The sequence below is a fragment of the Pezoporus flaviventris genome, unplaced genomic scaffold (assembly GCF_033815535.1).
Source record: "Pezoporus flaviventris isolate CSIRO_AGI_PZ_B2104156 unplaced genomic scaffold, CSIRO_AGI_Pfla_v1 ptg000059l, whole genome shotgun sequence".
Lineage (NCBI taxonomy): Eukaryota > Metazoa > Chordata > Aves > Psittaciformes > Psittacidae > Pezoporus > Pezoporus flaviventris.
The window spans coordinates 154,429-174,411 of record NW_026892607.1 but is presented as its reverse complement, the minus strand read 5'-3'; the positions used below and the strand labels follow the sequence as shown (position 1 = coordinate 174,411).

The 19,983-nt window shown below is 42.8% G+C and overlaps 1 protein-coding gene across 12 annotated transcripts in view; it reads right to left on the bottom strand.

Annotated features, from left to right (window-relative positions):
• NFIA (nuclear factor I A) overlaps positions 1–19,983 on the bottom strand; it is a 254,009-nt gene that overhangs the window by 81,660 nt on the left and 152,366 nt on the right. For all 12 annotated transcript variants that reach the window (XM_061469629.1, XM_061469628.1, XM_061469633.1 and 9 more), the window contains one exon: positions 9,522–9,596. In XM_061469629.1, coding sequence (XP_061325613.1) covers positions 9,522–9,596 — 75 coding nt within the window. The remainder of the gene's footprint in view (positions 1–9,521; positions 9,597–19,983) is intronic.

Sequence of the window (19,983 nt, the reverse complement as noted above, 5' to 3'; positions counted from 1 at the left end):
CTTCAAAATCACTTTCTTCTTCCTCATGAGTGTGTTTAGTTTCACGATGAGAACAGGTGGGACAAGGAAATTAGGAAATGCTAATGGAAACTGGCACTGCAATCAAGAAGATGTAAATTTTATCAAGAATACAATGTTCTATGAGATAGATTCCTTCTTACATTCCTCCTTTTTTAAAATGAAGCAATTATGGCAAGGCTTTCTTTAAGTACTGCTTTTCGACTAATATAATTCTAACATTTAATGAAACTTGTTGCTTTTGCTTTTAGGACAACATTGCATCTATTGGCATAGTTACAAATAGGCTGCATTATCCCTGTAGTGTGCTTGGCATAATCTATAAGCAGTATAGGCAGGGAAATACACAGCACCTCAGGACCTTTGGTATGTACATGATGTACATCCACAAGCACAGAGGTTACAAATGTTCCTTGGAGAAAGCACAAAAGCAAATGAGAAGCCCGAGTTCTTTTCTGCCTGTGAACATCTGAGTTTTCCTCTGGCCTCTCCTCCAGCTAAATCAAAGCTAGAGATATATGACCTTCAAAGACTTTTCTCCAGCAATTGGCTTCCACTGTTCACCTCTCATTACCTTATCCAGCACCTAAGTTTTACTGTAAAAGTTATGAATACCTTTCATTTCCCTGTCCTGAAGCCTTGGTTTTACATTAAAACATAATGAATTCTGAGAACAGAAAAGGAACTGAGCAGCTTAATGTTAAAGTCAACAGATAATGCATTTCACAAAGAAACGCCACTGTACAGCAAATGGTACCACATCCATGGTGCTGTTTACAGGACAATACAACTTTGGGAGCTGACAATTACAGATGATGATTTTCTCCCACATTTCAGACACATCTGAAAGAGGACATAATGCACAATAAAATGCACAAGCTTGGCCTGGAATGTATTGTCTGAGAGCCCTGATTCACAGCAACAAAGGCGAAGCAGTCTCAATGCCACCCAAGGATGCTGAGCCAAGTTTAATCTTTGGTCTGAGAACCTGGCCCATTTTCAAACATGAAAAAAATCTTTCACTCCGATGGGGCAGGAGTGAGGAAATGAAGACAGGATCATTCCTATCGCCCAGCTAACATGTCTGGGCTGAAACACAGGCTGCTGGGAGTGCTGCCATTGACTGTAGTGGGGCCAGTATTTCACCCCAAGTCTTAAGGAGCTCACAATGTCAGATTTGACAGAGGAATAATGTAGCTTTGCAGCTGCCTCATCATCCCCACAAGACAATTAGTTGTTGTTTGGCAAGGATCTTTTAAGAACGTCATTGAGACAGAAAGGGAACAGCCTCGATAGCCATGGACTTAAAGCATGGGATGGAAAACACACAACGCCATTAAAACTGGAGAAAATCTGGAATGATCATTAAAAGGAATTAAGTTGGGAAGTAATTTATGACAAGAACATTCAAACCCTTTGTTATCTTCTCTTATCTATCACACACTTCCTGCACACTGGGTATGTATGAAAGGGTGTGTTAACAGAAAGAAACTAACATTAAGCACAGTAAAATTAACTGGTTTTATCAATTTGTGCTTTCTGCAACAGTTTCCTGACAGCAGCTACAAGAGGCTGTAAAACTGATGAATTTGCATGGAAAAAGAAACCGGTGTAAGTAATTTGTGTAAAAGGTAACACGGACATGGACTGCTATAATTCAGACACCCTGCAGATAGCAGACTGCTGCAGCGTGAGCAGTTATGGGTTAGAAAAATGACCACACTGCAGTCAGTCTGACTTGAATGGAAATCAATCATAAAGGTACTCTCTGCAGCATCTACTCCACAGTTTTCAGCAACTTCCTTGCCAAACAGATTTGTGCTCTGTAAACCCTTTGCTGATCAATTCCTCTGCACCCTCTACCTACCAAAGCCTTACTTACAGGTTAAGCATACTATTTTCCAAATGGGAACATTAAAAGGCAAGCACTAAATTAAAGCACCGTTCTTTCTGAGGCACTATGCATTTCCTAGGCACTGCAAAATTTATGAAACAGTTTTATTCCAAACAGATATAGAAGAAAAACTGGTCTGTGAATAATGCTCCTCTTCCTTCTCTCCCTCCTGCTTCTGTTGATTCCTCTCTCCCCGAATCCTGGCCATTTCTGTTCCAAGCCTTGAACTGGCCCTATAGGAAAATGAAATGTATCTCCAGAGCAGGGGTGGGGTAGGAACAACGTATTGCTAACGCTGTGTAAACTTAGCACAAAGTAGAAAGGGCTAATCACACAGTAATTTCCTCCCAGGGTAGCAAACATGAAGGATGCTTTGTCACAGGCCAAACCACTCAAGAACCTGTTTGCAACCTGAGGGTTAAAGAACTACCCCAATCTCTAATATACACCAAGAGATCTAAGCAGCAGAGGTTAAAGTGCCTGGCTAGCCTACGGCAGTGAGTACCTACAACCCTTTGGCAGTTCTTACACAGGAGCCACTATCCTGCCACAACCAGCTCAAGGTCTCTGGCCCTAAAAGTGGTTTGGCAAACCTTGCACAGGTCCTGAACTCTTTTCTCCTACCTGCCTGATGGGCACATATTTGATGCTTGTCTTTCAGCAAAGGGTATTCATACCTTTGCTCACAGTTACTATCACAAAGCACAGCAATGTGCTGATGTTTACAGCCCAGCCCGAGACTGTCAGGAAGAGGTTAATGTTTTCAATCTGCATGGCGGAAGGTTGCTTCCTCTTCCTGGCTGGGTTGAAGCCCTGTGTGCTTTCTCACTCTGCTTCAGCTTCCTCACACCTCCTGTGCTAGGCTTTGGCTGTGGGGAGCTCACTGCTTGGCATCTGCCTCCTCTATTCACCCTTGTGTTTTGCCACAGGAGTGGCCAGGAGGCATCCAACCTGCTCCTAATGGCTTTTCACACTGCCTTGTGGACTGTCCACCTCACACGTGCCCAGAAAGCTGATGGAAAGGGAACGCTTTCATCTATTTGCAGGATTTCCCACTCTGGAAAGTAAGCAAAGGGATCAAAGTGATGCAAACTGTGGTCAAACTGTACATAAATTAAACCTCTTCATTGAAGAAGAAATGCTCTGCAGCAAAGTGACCTTCTGATGGCTCAGGAACATCTCCCAAACAGGAAAGGGTGTCAGAAACTGCAGTTGTGAGTCAAAACAACAGTCTCCACCTATGTGCAGGCATCGAGATTTCATCTGACCCAGGGGCCCTGACCTGGCAGGGGGTGAGGAGGAAGGACCCCTCTTCCCCTACTACCCAGTGATGCCTGCAGGCTTTCTATGCAAACTGTTGCCAGCCTCAGCTCCCATTTCAGCTGCTGGCATTTGTGCAGATGGGACACGTTTCACTCACTCTGAATGGAACAAGGAGGTATTTTGCCCAAAAGGAGGAGGAGGAAGAGGAAGGTGGGTCCCTCTCCTGAGCACCAGCACTGTGCTACTGCCAGGGACACGGGGCAGCATCACCTACTCCCTCCGCTGCCAGCCAGTTAGCTCAGATCTTCAGCCGGAATGGCAAGAAAAATAACAGAGAAATTAACAAAAATCCCTCTGACTTAACCCAATTGGGATATTTGTTTTGAAAATTTTATTGAATTACAGAGCAGGAAACCCACTAAATAGAACCAGCCAGGCTGGCATTTGTCTTCCTTGGAATCCGGCGCTCGTTTTCGGTCATGTTAATATTAAGTTTCTCTCTTTTCCATTTTTATGTATTTATTTTTACAAAGGGGCTGGGATGTGACTAAGATCATTACGTGAGTAACGCTGCAGCGAAGTGATAATGTGTTTAAGGTTAAATGGGAGAAACATGACATTTGACTAATAAACTTTTTCCTGTGCTGTGACTCCATAAACAAAGGGAAACACACTGTGCTGCTGCTGCTGCCGAGGGGAAAGGGGAGCTGGGTGTTGGGCTCTTTTTCTTGCAAGGCTTTTGTTTCCTACACACTGTATCATTAGATTCAAAGAGGTTGTGGCGACTACAACAGATATGAAATGTGTGATGTTCATTTTAAAATTACAAGTACAGCCTGCTATTGACCATCTAATTATGCTGAGTTCCATTTATAAACATAGCAAACCACTAAGTTTATAGAGACTTTTTGTGCTGCTTTAATAGGATATTGATCGAGAGCAAGGTTTGAGTGGACTGCCATTGAATTGTGTAATGGCATACAAAAGGCAAGGTCACGGCAACTGTTCACTCTATGCCTGCAGTCTATTTTTTATTATGATCTTTTTTTCATCCCCTTCCTCTCATACCCAGGCCCACACAGTATGTTTTGGATTGCAGTGCTTTGCTAAGGAATATAGAGTATCTTTTTAAATGTTAATTTTCATGCTGCTGACTTTAACTACCTTCACTCCTGTAATGCTTAGTATAGCAGAAAACATACAGGCTGCTGTTTAGAGTGAGCTGTTTTATTACACCCACGCTTCCACACACGTGCTCTGCGTGGAGGAGAGTGTCTTCTCTTCTGGGCTATGAGAAGGCAGCAGTGTCCTCCCTGCCCCTTGCACCCACACCTTGCTGTAGGCACCCAGCACATTCTAGGATGCCCAGAGAAGCTGTGGCTGCCCCATCCCTGGCAGTGTTCAAGGCCAGGTTGGACACAGGGGCTTGGAGCAAGCTGCTCTAGTGGAAGGGGTCAGGGAACCTGTGGCAGGGGTTGGAGCTGGAGGAGCTTTAAGGTCCCTTCCAACACAAACCAGGTTGGGATTCTATGATTCTATGACTTGCCCTGCAGTTTGTTTTGGCTTTACCTGGCCACTGGATGAAGGGCAGAAGGAAGCTGTTTTCCCTCTGTCACATCCACACTCCGTGCCTGGAGTAGCAGCAATTACTTTCACTTCTAGCCTCTATCTGCCTGCCTCATGCCAAGGAGAGCTTGAGACCCTGTATCCCTTGCTAAAGCTGCCACTAACCAAGTCTGGCACCCAGCAGCATTGGTGCTGCAGGATCCCAAGCTTTCCAGAATGCCTTGGCCACACAAGCACCTCTTACCTGTGGAATTAGTGTAACCATCTCAGGCGTAACTAACTGGACCATTTCTGTGTTTATACAGGAGCAGTAACTGCACGTATGCTTGTGTGCTTGTGGTTTCACTGGTTCATTAGAAGGATTGAAAGTCACCCCACTTGCTCCGTGCAGCTCCTTACTGCACACAGCTATCATCTTAAAACTCAAAGCGTGGCATTTGCAGCCCAGGGCGCAGTCAGAATTCCCTTGTTTATCAGCATGAGGAATGATGTAATTTTGACAAATAACACAGTACAAAACAAATATGTTTGACTTGGCTCTAGCGAACATTCATAAATCCTAAATCTTTCTTCACATCCTGGGCAGTGCAGTTTATCTGGCTGCTTGAAGGACCTCCAAGGGAGGAGATCTTCCCAGCAGCTCTCTGCACCAAGAGCACATGGTGCAGACTCAAAGCCAAGAGGGGAACAGCCTTCCCCATGCCTCTCTCCCTGTTCCCAGCCTCTGCGGGACTGTATGTAGACTTGGTGGTGGCCTGGCACCAGCCACCCCTCTGCCAGCACCTTTTGCAGAGGGTTCTTCCCAGTGTCCTGCAGATAGCTTCACACAGTCAGTGGGATATCTTCCTAACAAGGGGAGGGAGGGAGAAGGTTTTGCTTGGCCAACAGCTTGCTGTGAGTCTGCAAAACCCGTTCAACTCCAATGCTTCGGCTTCTGAGCCTTTTTTTGTCAGCCCAAAGCTCTCTAGAGCTGGAAGAATAAAGTCTCTGCTATCTGAGACAAGGACATGTAATTATAGGACAAGGAGGAATGGCTTTAAACTGACAGAGGGTAGATTTAGATTGCATGTTAGGAAGAAGCTCTTCCCTGTGAGGGTGCTGAGGCGCTGGCACAGGGTGCCCAGAGAAGCTGTGGCTGCCCCATCCCTGGCAGTGTTCAAGGCCAGGATGGACACAGGAGCTTGGAGCAAGCTGCTCTAGTGGAAGGTGTCCCTGCCTGTGGCAGGGGTTGGAGCTGGAGGAGCTTTAAGGTCCCTTCCAACCCAAACCAGGCTGGGATTCTATGAAGGGGTCCCCCCAGTACCTGTGGTGACAGACAACACTTGAAAAGGAGCTCACACCCTTCACCTGCTAATAATGTAGAACTGACAGCATGGTCTGCAATATCCACATCAGTTGGTGTAGAGAGGGGTCTATCTGTTTTTCAGATGGAATTTATACTTTCTCTATTTTACTGTGCTCTGCAAGATTCAGTAGCAGTAGCTGGGTAGCGCTTCGAAAGTAAATCTGCATCTGCAGGACTGAAGAAAGCAAGTTTCTATTACCAAAGCAGTCTAGACTTGTTCAATAGCTCACAGAAACTGTGATGATCAGCACTGATGGGTAAGACAGATAATTGTAACAGCTGACCTTTCACTTGATTAATTCATTCCCCAAATTTACATGATGGAAACAACTGCCTATTACTCGGACTCCTTGTCATGTGGACCTCTGGGAACTTGACTGAAGAAATGTGGCACGTAAATGCTACCAACAGTATTTTATAGGAATAATCTCAGGTAACAGCAGCCACAGACCAGTTAAAACTGGGGGAAATCACTTTCTATCATAGAATCATATAGTTGAAAATGCCTCTGTTCATTGCAGGAGGTTGGACTAGATGAGCTTTGAAGGTCCCTTCCAACCCAAACTCTTCTACGGGTCTGTGATCATATTATCAAAAGCAAGCATGGGAAGGAAAATGACAGTGGGCATACACAAAGATGACCTCTTTGTAAAGCAAACACAGAGCACACTCAGGAAGAGAGTAGAGACTGAATGTGAGGGACCACTGTGGATAGGCAGGCTTGTTCCTTCCCTAGCCATCATGGCTTTGGAAGGGGCAATGAGTTTTGGAAAGTAAAACCAAGGAAATGGACTTAGGGCATTTGATTATTTAAGCTGCGGGCTCTTAATAGCTGCCAGTGAGTCTGGATGATGTTTGTTCATAAGCTGAGCACGCCAATGTGAAACTAACCCACAGACTGGTCTCAAATCAAGACACAGGAAGACATAGACAGCCCAACAAGGGTTATATTGAAAAGCACACTCTTTAGAAGACCTTGCCTGCCAATTCAAGTAAATGTGCAGCAACTACATTGTTGCTCTGTTATGTTAAATAATTCTTTGAATATGAGTAGGCGAATTCATACTGCCTTTGCTGGGAATTTGTTGCTAGACTCTACACTAAACATATCCTACTGGGTAGCCACGGTATGTCAGGCTGTGGGCTTCTCAGACCTCGTAAAGTAAACAAGGTTACAGCTGGTCAGTACATGTCTGGGGCATCTCCAAGGAAAATCCAGGGTGCTATCAAAAGCAGTGTAGCTAAATCAGTTGCTGGCACTCTTCCCTCTGAGTCAGTTCTGAAGTGATATCCCGATATGCTTTGGGGACACTATTTTTGGTAGAGGTGCTGGCTTGTAGACAGGATATAAAACTGAGGTCTTGACCTCCCAGGATTATTAAAGAGCCCGTGAAAAACAGTGCAACCCCCCTGTGTCTGGAGCAGATTAAACCTGAATCTTTTCATTTTGCCCACCAACATCTTCTTTCTTATTTATGATAAAGTCCCTGTCCTGCTCCTCCTACGTGCAGGTGCCCCATCCTTGGAGATGGTGCACTTCATTGTCAAGCAGAGGGAACATCTCAGACACGGTTCCTGGTTTGCAAAACATGCTGAATGCTAGGATTTGTGATACATAATATTTTAGTTTAGTTACAATAAAGTATCATGGAAAATTAATAAGCATGAAACATGATGCTTCTCAGGTCAAAGCCAGACTTTGAGGGAGGCTGGGACTGGGGCTGGCTGTGAAGGCAGTTTCTGAGCGAGCAGCCTGTCCTGTGCGCACATGAAGCACAGCTGACAGAGTCCAGAGGCAGTTCTGTTTGTAGGGCTCCTACAGTGAAGATAAGATTGTGGTGAAGTGGGATGCCTTGCAGAGGGGGAGGGTGAATCCTTTGGGCTTCAAAAGCCCGTTCAAAGACGGGTGATAACTTGGTTTTGTCTACCACAGCTGCAGGTACCAGCAAGTGAGTGTCCACAGTGCAGCGAGTTAGATGTCAAAGTCCATATTTAAGCACTGAAGTAAGTGAACTCATTTGCAAATGTGCTGAGCACTCAGCACCTCCTCTTGACTTCTAAGTTCTCTTAACTTTGTCCTTCTCACAAAATTCCCACCAGTTGTCAGGGAAGAAAACTCAGGAGAAATGTCTGCCACAAACTTTTTCTCTCTCTGTCTCTCTGTCCCTCCAATGCATATAACTCTGACATTCATGTATCTCCCACTTGCCACGCTCTCTTAGTTCCAAGTACGAAGCCAATTTCCTAGCTAGTGCGAGTCTTTCCAGAAGATGAAACAAACCGGGAAAATCCTTACAGAAACTCTGTGTTCTGACTCAAAACCACAGCTTCTCTGCTAGGTTTGTGCCAGTTAGATTCCAGCCCCAGAAAGCCTAAAACTACATGCTCAGAGCCAGTACACAAACAAATATTCCTGCTATCTAGGAGGAGAACCCCTTTTACCACTGTCTGTGCTAAAGAGATTAGTTACAAACTCTTAGGTTTTAAAGGGGCATGTAGCTGAGTGGTTCACCTGGATCGGTGGTAAATGGTGACAATGTGATGTTACTGCATACCTGCACATTAGGTGCAGAAAAGACCCCCAAAGGACTAGTTAGTACCTATGGACCTAGTTTACTGTCTCCTTGGACTATCTGGATTATGCCATAGCAAAATACAATCAATGCACCTTTGATCAATGGAACAGGGTGGTGACAGGTACGCTTAATTCACTGTTGTTAGTGAGTATTGACAAGCCTGTAATGATCAAGCTGCAGTGTGTCATTCATGTTGGGGGCATTAGCATTCTTTAAAGGTCAAAAAACAAATCCTTCTAGAAGACATAATTCCATAAAGTTAATGGAAAATGCAGGCCTTGCAAAGTCAAGATGTATGCCCCTGCACAACTGAGATTATCAGAGCTGAAGCTGGTTCAGATGCTGGCATTATAGGCAAGCTCATCAGTTTGCAGGTATACAAATGCACGTACCCATGGCATGCATGAACACCACTTGCAAAAGCAGCATAAGAAAACGGCCAGGCTTATGTGCACAGATCATGTCATTTCTAGAGGTCTGGTTAAAATACCTCTACCAAAATGCAACTCCTTGGGTCCTGCAAAGGATCTGTCAGCTAAATGCAGGTATTTCTCTGCACTCTGATACCGAGTCTGCCCATTTTCAGCTGGGTACCAGAGGAACTTATCAACTTAACACATGCAAATTTGCAAAATTATTATTATTATTTTTAATTTTTTTTTTTCAAAATTATGTTATTTTATTTTCCCACATTAAAAGATGTGGCACGTAAACACTATCCACCAGCAAGAAGCTGAGAGAAGACACTCTCCATTTTCAAGATGCTCTCTTTGAACTGAAGAAGGGGCACAATAAGTATCAAAGACAAAAACACTGGGATTGCAGAAACCACATAAATCAGCCCCAAAATGATACTTACTTTGTGAGACTCTTACTAGCTCAGTCACACTGAAAACACCTGATGTGACAAAACTGTCCTGGAAGCCCAAATGTCCTACAAAATAAACAGAGGGAGAGAACCGCGATTAGCTTTAAGCATTTAATGACAGTATTCTCAAATACTTTACTTTCATTTAGACTTAAAATGTGACATCTAATTTCCCACTTAGCAGTAATTATTGTTTATGTAGGTGGGTAACTAGTCATACAGTTATGTAGGCTGCTTTGTGGTTTTTATCTGGAGGTTAGGAAAGCTAACATGACACATCAGCAGGGAGATTTTTACATGTTAAAGCATCTCAACAGGAAATCTGAAACAAAAGAGGACTCTTTTAATAAACAGTTACCTTGGATGACCCCTAATGACTTCACAATTGAAATGAAAATACTGTACCTAGGAAACAGATAGGACAGCTAAGTTCCATAATCGTTTTAAACGTTATTCTCTAAAGAAACATCTGATCAGGATTATCTACCCTTTCATTCAAACAAAACAAGATTTAAAGATGTACTCTTCATTTTTTTTAAGGCTGCACTAGGGAAATCTTGAAATAGCAGCTGGTTAAAAAACATTAAATCAATGCCTTTTCCACAAACAGAAAATATTCTAACATCTAAAACTGGCTCTGGAAAAGACAAACAAATCTCTGCATATGAAAAGTATTAACTTTGAGCTTTGGACTGTCTTTAGGTACCAGTGTATATGATTCCATCCTCTCCTCCTTTGTGCAAGGAATGCCTCTACGTTCAGTATCAAAATGTTATTACACTTTACATAACAGTATTTCCCTACCACCATTGAATTTTCATGGGTATGATCCATTACGAAAGGAGCTGCAGCCCAGGGTGTGTGGAGTGGGTCGCAGCAGCTCATGCGGGACATAGCTGGACTTCCATTAGAGGTCTGCAGTTAGTGGGCCAGGCTGACCTCCTGCTTTTGAAATCAGGGTCAAAGGAGAAATCTCAGGATAAAGAGATTATGGAAAGAACCCTAAAGTCCTACTTGTCCATGGGATAAGTGGCATACCTTTTTAGGTTGTCCTACTTAGAGTCACTGATTCCGGCACACACAAACATATATTATCAAATGTTTTGCAGGGCACCATCTGCTCCGCTGTGAATTGTTTGTCAGATTCAGCATGACTTCCCTACGTTCTGTATATCCCACTATACCCCTTCCTCACCCCAGCAATACCTGTGCCCCTTCTTCTAATGACCAGAGCAATAGGGTTAACCCAAGCTGCATATTTGTCCTCCTGGTTTTATGTGGGGGTTGTTTAAAGAAACCTCAACATATCCCATTGCTGTTTCTACCTGCAGAACGGGAAGTAAAAGGAACGCATTTCGTATTCCTTTTACTAGAAACATGACATGTCAGGGAGTATGTCATGGAAAGGTTTGGGAGAGATCTGGAAGGAGGTCAGCCGTGCATCTCCAGCCAAGATCTCAGTGAATTCTGCTCCCACACAGAAGAAGAAGTTCCCTGTTTCTGCGAGGATCCTCCAGTGCCAGATGAACGCAGTCGCTAAGCTAACAGACTCGAGACAAGTTTCTACATCAGGCATGTTTTTATACTTCAGCAATAATGATGAGTTTTCAAACTGTGTATATGTATATCTTTGGGCATCCTTGTGTATGTGTGTATACATATGTATTATGTACACAAACATATAAATATACACAAATCTGTCATGCTCCAGCTGTAGATAAATGTACTATAAAATATTGAAATTGATGCTGAAATTCAACACAAACAAATTTCCTCAATCTGCAAACAAGGTTTTTATTTACATCAAGAGAATAAATTTTTTTCTACTTCAAATGAAAAAATGCTCCTACGAGCTTTTATTTTTCGTTATTTTCAACTTTGAAATAGCTCTCAGATGATTGGAAGTGCTTTTGCCTGATGGGCTTTGTATTTTACCATAATAAAGGTGATGACTACATCATTCTGCTTTTTAGAGATGGTTGCTGGCCATACACAATGTTTGCTCATTGACAATTTCCTAAGTATTTTTAATATGAAGATCTACTTTTCATATGCTGCAGCAGACCTGCCTATTGAATTAAATGATCTGTGAATTAAAAATAATTCTCTTAGGTCTTCACTGAAACCACTCATGTGCCTAAAATTAAGCATATGCTTAAGTGCCTCGCTGGATCAGGGCCAGGACGCTTACTACTCCACAGAGCCCTTCGGAGGGAAGCCAGTCTATGCTATGTAACTTCTCACACTGTGCTCATCATGGCAGTATCTGAGCAACTTCCAGAAGTGCATTCAGCAGTGCTATGAACATCTGCCACGTGTGGTTTTCTCACAGAGCACCGTACTGGCTCTGCTCCCGTGTCCACTTACACCTGCATTACTCAGGCAGGTTCCTACTGCACTAAGAGTGAAGGTGAAATTCAAATACGGAAGTAAAAATCAAATCACAGCTATGGTAAGGACATTCGGCTGGTTTTGTAAAGAAAAGTCTACAGCCCTTTGTAATCATAGAGTCATTCAATCAACTGGGTTGGAAAAGATCTGTAAGAGCATCAAGTCCAACCCTTCTTCAGCCCGGCCAAGGCTACCACTAACCCATGACACTGATGGCTTCATCTACGCGGTTTGTGAACACTTCCAGGGATGGTGATTCCACCACTGCCCTGGGCAGCCTGTTCCAATGCCTGACTACTGTTTAGGTGAAGAAATTGTTCCTAATATCCAGTCTAAACCTCCCCTGCTGCAGCTTGAGGCTGATTGATACCTTTTGTCTTATCATGTGTTACTTTAGAGAAGAGACCAACCTCCACTTCACTACAACCTCCTTTCATGTAGTTGTAGAGACTGACAATCATCCAATAAACCATGACAGTCACATGCCTAATTGCATTACCTTAACCTTGCAAACACAGGTAAAACCAGAAATGAAAGTGCTGTGGAATGGTTTGAAACACATTTCAGTTCTCAGGGTCCCACAGGGTATGAGAATAGTTGGATAAGCTAGCCTGAGCCTGCTAACTTTGTTATTCTTATTTTGCTGGGTATACTCGAAACGTCTGCTTCCTTCTGTAGAAACATTTCTATGCGTGTACATGTAATAGTAATCATTAAACAACAGCATGCAGAGAATGATTAGGTTTTCATCCTTCAGTCCTGAAAATAAACATTTCACAAATGAAAGGTGGGTTTCACAACTCTCCCAATTTGTTATTTACTTATAAACATTAGGAAATCAGAGGCTTGTCTCGGCAATCATTAATAATATCTTGATACCCACAAAAGCAATGCCCTTGGCTTAGGGTTGTATCTTGAACTCATTTTGATGCATGGCTGGTCTATGAATTCCCAGTTCTGGAGAACTCCATGAAAGTTTAAAGCTTTGCATGGATGGCTCAGACTGCGCAATCCTAAGACTAGCTTTTGCTGAGCTGTGATAACAGTGCAACAAGAAAATGAGAGCAAAATGACAAAGAAGCTGGATATGTAAAAGAAGAATGACTGGGAAATAGCAGGATTGGCAAAATATGTGAAGTAAACATTTTGTGCCTATTAACAGGGGTCAAAAGGCAAACGTATCGATTTGGTTGTTCTGCTTAACTCTGAGAAAAAGGTAAAGCCAAGCAAATACACATGCAGGTGTTAGAAATAACAAGTTTCTTTACTGAAAAGATGGTTAAACATCTAGAAAGCTTGCAAGATTTACTTTTCAGACAGCACTTAACTGAAATCTCTGCACTGTGCTACTTCTGCTATGTATCCCAAAGACAAGACACAGGAATTGCTGTATGTGATGGGGTTATATCTGAGTGACAGTCACGTTTCGGTAGTAAAGCAGGTGTTCAAAATGAGGATGAGAGAATTTTTACTCACTTGATAAAAAATAACAGGGCTCATTTCTGGATTCTGAGTATAATTTAAGTCACCTGCTAGCCAAGGCAGGCCCTGACTCAGCAAAGCAGCTACAGCACGTGCTTAATTTTAATCACATGCTCGACTTAAGCACATGCTTATTTGCCCCGCTGGATAGAGACAGGGTGACAGAGTTAAGCAGGCATTTAAACATACTGTTGAACCATTTCTTCAACCCATGTCTAGGTGCAGCTAGGAGTTAGCTCAGCATGCAAGACCTCACTTTGGCTCACCAGGATGATCGGTTTTCCCCCATAGAGGAAAACCCCAGGCTAATAAGACCAAACTGAATAAAGCAGATCAAGATACTACTAAATCTCATGTCATTACCCAGTCACACATTTAGTGTAGTGTACAAACGCAATTCCACACTATCGTAACAAGTACCACATGAATAACATCTTTCTATAACTTCACTGCTGTAACTGGGCAGAAAATTCATAATGCAATTTCCATATTCTTTCCGACCCCAGTGAAGAAGCCTGAAGAAAAGGCTTGAATTGCAGGAGCCCAATTCTTACCTCAAAGAAGTTTTAAACAAGTCTTTCTACACTGATCACATAGAGTTTCACCTCATTTTCTCCTAATTTACACTGGCAGAGGAGAAATCAGGATTAGGACTTGTTGTCTAATGCTATTTGTTTTGAATTATTAAGCAAACATTCCTATTTCAATGAGTAAACGTGTACAAAGGCAACTAACCTTCGTCCTAAAATCTAGTTTACAGCGAGAGCATTGTCTGCTTTCCCAATTAATGCGGTAAAAAGGAGTCTCAGACGTTGAGCTACCAATCAAGAGCTAGTGTTGTAGCTTGAGAAAATCATGACTGATGCAATTACTTTTATGTAGAAAGTCTGAATATGGTCTATAGGTTAAAGTTCATGGGGTTATTGTTGCTTAATTGAATATCAGAAGATGTTTTCAAGGTGCTCAAGGTATTATTGTTATTTAATTAGCAGGCTTCCTTGTGTAAGCCAACAGTGTTATTTTTATCATAAAATAGCTAGATCGCACCATAAATATACAAGGTATTTTGGAAACGGAGATACAGCTGGTTTCCTGAAACCCAAGCTTAAATAACACCAGGAAGAGAGTTACTCCTTTGAAGATGGAAAAGTCTAAATCCACTTATTTCTCTTCCACTACTGAGAGAGAGTGTACTAAGCTTTGCAGAACAGCTTCTTGGGAGACTTTGATTCCTTTTCAGTGGTTTGAAATTGCACAAGTCCCCCGAACCAGCACTGCAGCCATTTCTAAAGCCTTTTTCATGTTCAGCATCCCACTATACATAGCCATCTTAAACCCTTAAAATAGTAATCATCAATTAGGGTCTCAAGCCTATTATCTTAACCAAATGCCTGCTTAAAAGAAAAGCCCTCTCTACTCAAAGTGCAACTTCATTCCTTTTGGGTTTATCCTCTATCTAGATAATCCTGTGTTTCACAAACGATGTGGAGCAATAATATTGATTGGAAAATTAACGTCTGTATCACACAGCACATGCAGGCCTTGAGAGACGGGATGTTATCAGAGGGAACCCGGATCACCCCGAGGACTCCTAAAAAGATTAGAGTTCTACGGCTGCATTGTCTGGGGAGGATGGGAGTGACAGAGTTAGTCCTAGTCTGTGCTCTCCAGCAAAAAAAAAAAGGATAGAGTAAGCGTGCTTCAGTCAAGACCCTCATAACATTTACACTTTGCTTAATTGGAAGGTGAATGTATTTAAACTTGTGAATGATAAACCTTTAATGGTAAATTAGACCACATTTTTTTCATCCACGGACTTTTTATAGAAGAGTTAAGCAAGACATTATACATTAAAGGTGATACAGAAACCTCCCTTGTTCGCTGACAAATGCTCCCACTTCTATTTCAGTTTGCTATTTCCAATTTAATTTTACTGCCACGGCAATAGCTCACCTTGGACAAATTACACGTTTGCTTATGAAATAACGGCTGGGCCACATGTCACACAGGCCGTTATTCTCTCCACTCGCCTACCTGCCTTTGGCTGAGGTTTTAAGAAGCACCAGAACTTTCTTTGTGGCCCATAGCAGGATGGATTAGGCCGTCCAGGGCATGTCGTGTTAGTACAATAGAGGAACACTTTTAAGACTTTAAAGTCATGTAATACAATTCTAGGCTGGATCTTTCTTGTTAAAAAAAGTAGAATGGGAGTGATTGAAAGAGAAAAGGGCCAATATTTGACAACAGAAATCAGCATAACCTCCTAACAGCGGCAGTCATGGATGACTGCCCTTTGACCCGGGGAGATTATGTGGGATTTCAATGACAACAGCTGGAAGTGAGCATGTGAGAATAGAGAACACAGATCTGAGGCCTCCTACAAAAGACTGCACAATCCCTGCCCAGATCTGAGTGTTGATTAGAAATTGTTTCCTGGTCCTGGCTTAATAGAGTGTGATAATGAAAGTTTTGTTAACCCTTCACAATATGCAAAACCATCAGTAAATGATTTGCCTTTTTGGTTTTTAGCTGAAAAGTCTGTTCCCAGCAGACAGTAAGACTGTGAAGGGCTGCTTGCTTTCATTGGTGCACTTCTGATGCCAGTGCTCAAGTTCAGCTCCTTTTCCATACGGTCTGTATACTTTTGCTGGCCATTGGGAATCAACATCTGAAGGGGCAGGGAGGTGGCTCTGAGGAAGGATTCTCACGCCTTCACTAGGGAATCCACCCTACCTGCCTCAATGGGCATTCCGCAAAGGTGAATCAGAACACACGCAACGTCTCACTGCACCCTGCCTTTCATACTCGGGGCATTTTAGAATCTCTACTAATAACAACGCCTAATTATTATTTCAGTATGTGTCATATTGAGCACCATCGTTTTGGTTGCACATTAATAAATGTGAACTAAAGAAAATCTGGTACCAGGCTGGCTGTGTCACCGAAGGATCCACAGCAGGTTCAGCTCTCAGGAGATTCAGCTCGTTTTGTATTTAAGTGCAGCGATAGTGGAATTAATGGCAACTTACTACCGTTAACGAACTGATCATAGGTTGGAATCAATCATGTCAGGATTTGTCCAAGCAAGGGCACACAGATAGTTCCTTTCTCTTGAAGACAAAGGTCTTCCTGAAACACTTAAAGCCCTTCAAGTTCATGGTAAGGGCCTTGTGCAAAGGAGACCATTCCAAGATCTAAGACGTCTGGTGTGGTTTTTCATTTCTGATGACTCCTAACATTGCAGAGTGCTTTTCAGTGCTCATGTGGGTGAGAAATCAGTTAAAGACAGTTTTTGATGTAGTGATAAGAATTTAGAATCTCTTTCTCTACCATAAACCCAGTTTGATAAATAAACTGCATTAATACCGACAGGGGCCTATAGCTTGAAAAACAACAGATGTCTTAAATTAGCGTGTTTCTGTTTCAGGTCCTCAATCCAAACAGCAAATATTAAAGAAAAGAAGAAAAAATCGTTATAAATGGTCATACTCATTTGGCAGCTTATAAAATAATGTGCCTCCTGAAAAGCCTTTCAAAGTAAATGAGATGAAATCTACCCTGGGATAATCATTCTGGAATATTTATGGCATCCAACAATAAAAAGAGTAATAAAAAGAAAAGCCTGCCTCCCTGAAAATAATAATATGAAGGAGTTATTTATCTTCATATTTTCCTATCAACCCTGGTTACAAGAGCAATGACAGCTGTGATCTCCAAGGTCCGCCGTGATATTGCCAGTTTGGCTTCGCAGTTCAAAGCATGACTCAGTGTCCAAATGAGCCTAGAGAAACCACCCGGTTTCCCTGCTATTCCTGGGAATGCTGATGGCATGTGCTGCTGCAGGGTGCTCCCCGGGCTGCCAGCAACGGGCACCATCCCATCCACCCTTTTCCCCTTGCAAGGGAATGGAAGGGGAGATAGAAGAAGGTGGGTCCTGCTGTCCTTGTGCCTTATCCCCTGCAAGGCCTTTGTAAAATGCAACCCTAACGGCACGAGCTAGGCATTGCGTTAACCTCAGGACCCCCCAGCGAGCTGATAAACCTCCTAAGGAGAATAATGTAAGGATAATTTCTTTCCAGATGGTCATTTTTGATGTCAGCATTGTATTTCTGATACAGCCTCAAAACATTGATTTCTACAACTCGTTCATCTAGGGCCAATCGCACACACTCCATCAACCATCCTTGCTGCTCTTGTACCTCATCAAGCATCAGCTGAAATTTGCCTCCTGAATTCTGACCAGTGACTTCTAGGAAGCTGCTGTTATGTCTGGTGGGAGCTGATGCTGGGGCTGCATGCCATAAGCACGACACGGAGCTATGTTCTGGTCTTCACGCTGATGGAGCGTGCCTCATACATGCAGAGTTTACTAGGGTTTACACTAGTTCAAATTAGGATTTAGCTACAGCATTAGTGCCATCAATATTATTGTGTGAAGAACATCCGTGTGAAAATAAATGGAAGGATATTTAAAAACTGGTGTGGAATACTTTGGTATTCAGACTAATCAGGGGCTGAAATAAGCACATTTGTTTCAAATCCTGTTTATAGCACTGCAGCCCCTCCCTCCTTTAAATCTTCCTCTTAACCATAGTGATGTTTATTGAATACCTGTCATTTCTCCAGCAGCATGTGCCAACAGCGGCTCACCAGTGCCAGGCTGCATGAAAACCCTTCTGTCTCCTATTCTCCAAGGGGCTCCCTTAGATCAACTACTCACCATACCCAATACACTGAAACCCATAAATTTGCAGATACTGCAGTCAAAATTCTTAACAGGGAAGTGCACCCATTTTGCCCAGTGTAGCATACTGAAATATCACATGGTGAGAAGCATTTCTCACCATGTGTAAACTGTCAATTTGATTTGAAATTAAAATTTTTGATTAACATGAGCATTTCTGAGCCTCCCGCTGGCAGCAGCCCTATTGCTGAAAAGTGACATGATTTGTGACACACATGCTGTACAGAAGCCCCATGCCAGCAATTGTTAAACCCATTTTCATTCTGCTTTAATATGGTATGACACTGAGGAAAATAATTTTAATATTTCGGAGAAAGAGGGTAAAGGCTTAAGGACTGAAGCCCTTTAGGGGTGTAAAGGAGGATTAGAGGCAGCATGAAGAAACGGCGTGGAGGTCTCCCCGTCTCACAAGTCATGTCTCTTTTCAGCAATAGGGACCATCTGCAGGAGGCTAAGAAAGGTCCACAGCGAAGCACAAAGCCTTCTTTTAAAGCCAGTTGATATTTCAAACACAGCATGAGGTGCTTTCCACCTATGAATGCCGAGATGCTTGTGCACGGGGAAATGCTTGCAACTTCAGTAATTAAACCCCCTCGTGCGGGAGGTAGGATTTTCTGGTTTCCACAGCGGTCTGTTCTTTTTCCACGTTTATCATTTCCCCAAAGGTATCAGCGCTCACTGGAGACACTAACACTTATATGGTGAATTACTGATGAAAGAGGGAAGTTTTGTGACTGTTAAAGACTTGAATCTACCTCTTCATCGGGGCGGTGGGAAGATAAACAGCAAGCAAGTGAACGCAGGAGACGGGATGCTTTTGTGGTGACAGATTTTCGGGCTGTGATACGCATGCAGAAGACAAAAGTTCAGTGGGGATTTTTACACACGTAAGCCTGTGTCACTGCTGCAAGCTGCTGACTCAACTGTGTCACCTGCGTGTTTCTCAGAGCGGATCATTTTTTTTTCCAGTAACATCATGTTCTGAGGAAGTTTATCATGAAACAAGTCTCACAAACAGTCATTCTGAGCAGCAGAACAGCTCTGATAAGTGTCGACACGCATCTGACTTTCCTTTGAGCTCCTAACACTATTCATCACATTAAAACATTCAGCTCTGCTGGACTCTCCGCTCCCAGTAAACACAGAGCGATCTCTAATTGCTGTAAGACAGCAAGTTAAATAAAATGCAGTATTTTAAAACCAATTTTTAGATGGTGAAATGAAATACCAGGATGATTCAGATGCCCTGGAAGGATTCAATCCTCAACATAAAGCTGTGGGCTCGTTTATGTTCATAACAGTGCTGGAGAATTCAATCTGTGTGAAAAACAGGGTCCTCAATAAAGCCAGGTTATATAGTTATTAGAAGTCTGCAGGTTCTTTTAAATAAGTCTGAAGTTTAAATAAGCGTTGTGTGTAAATATCTATTTTTAATTAGTATATTGCCAAGGAATTATACAACTAGGCTCAGCAATGCCGTAATTATTTTAGGATCTATAAAACCCTCCCTCAGCTGGGGGTAGCTTCAAATGTAGCCTCCGAGGTTACTCTACAGACAGCTTAGGGCTGAAGTGATGGAGTCTCAAGCCCTGTGGACACAGGGTTTGGGGGCTACAAAAAGGGTTGTTTGGTTGGTTTTGTTTAAATAGCATGTTAATTTATGGTTATAGGAATAATCCAGATACTCAGAGCATGTGGCAGAATTCTCTAGAAAAGCCCAGCATCCAGCAGGAAGTGATGGAGCCAGGGTCAGGCAAGGGTAGGCTGCTTTCCTGCCCCACTTTGCTGAGTGATATGGACACAAACCCTGGTGACTTCATCAGCTGTTTCCTCTCA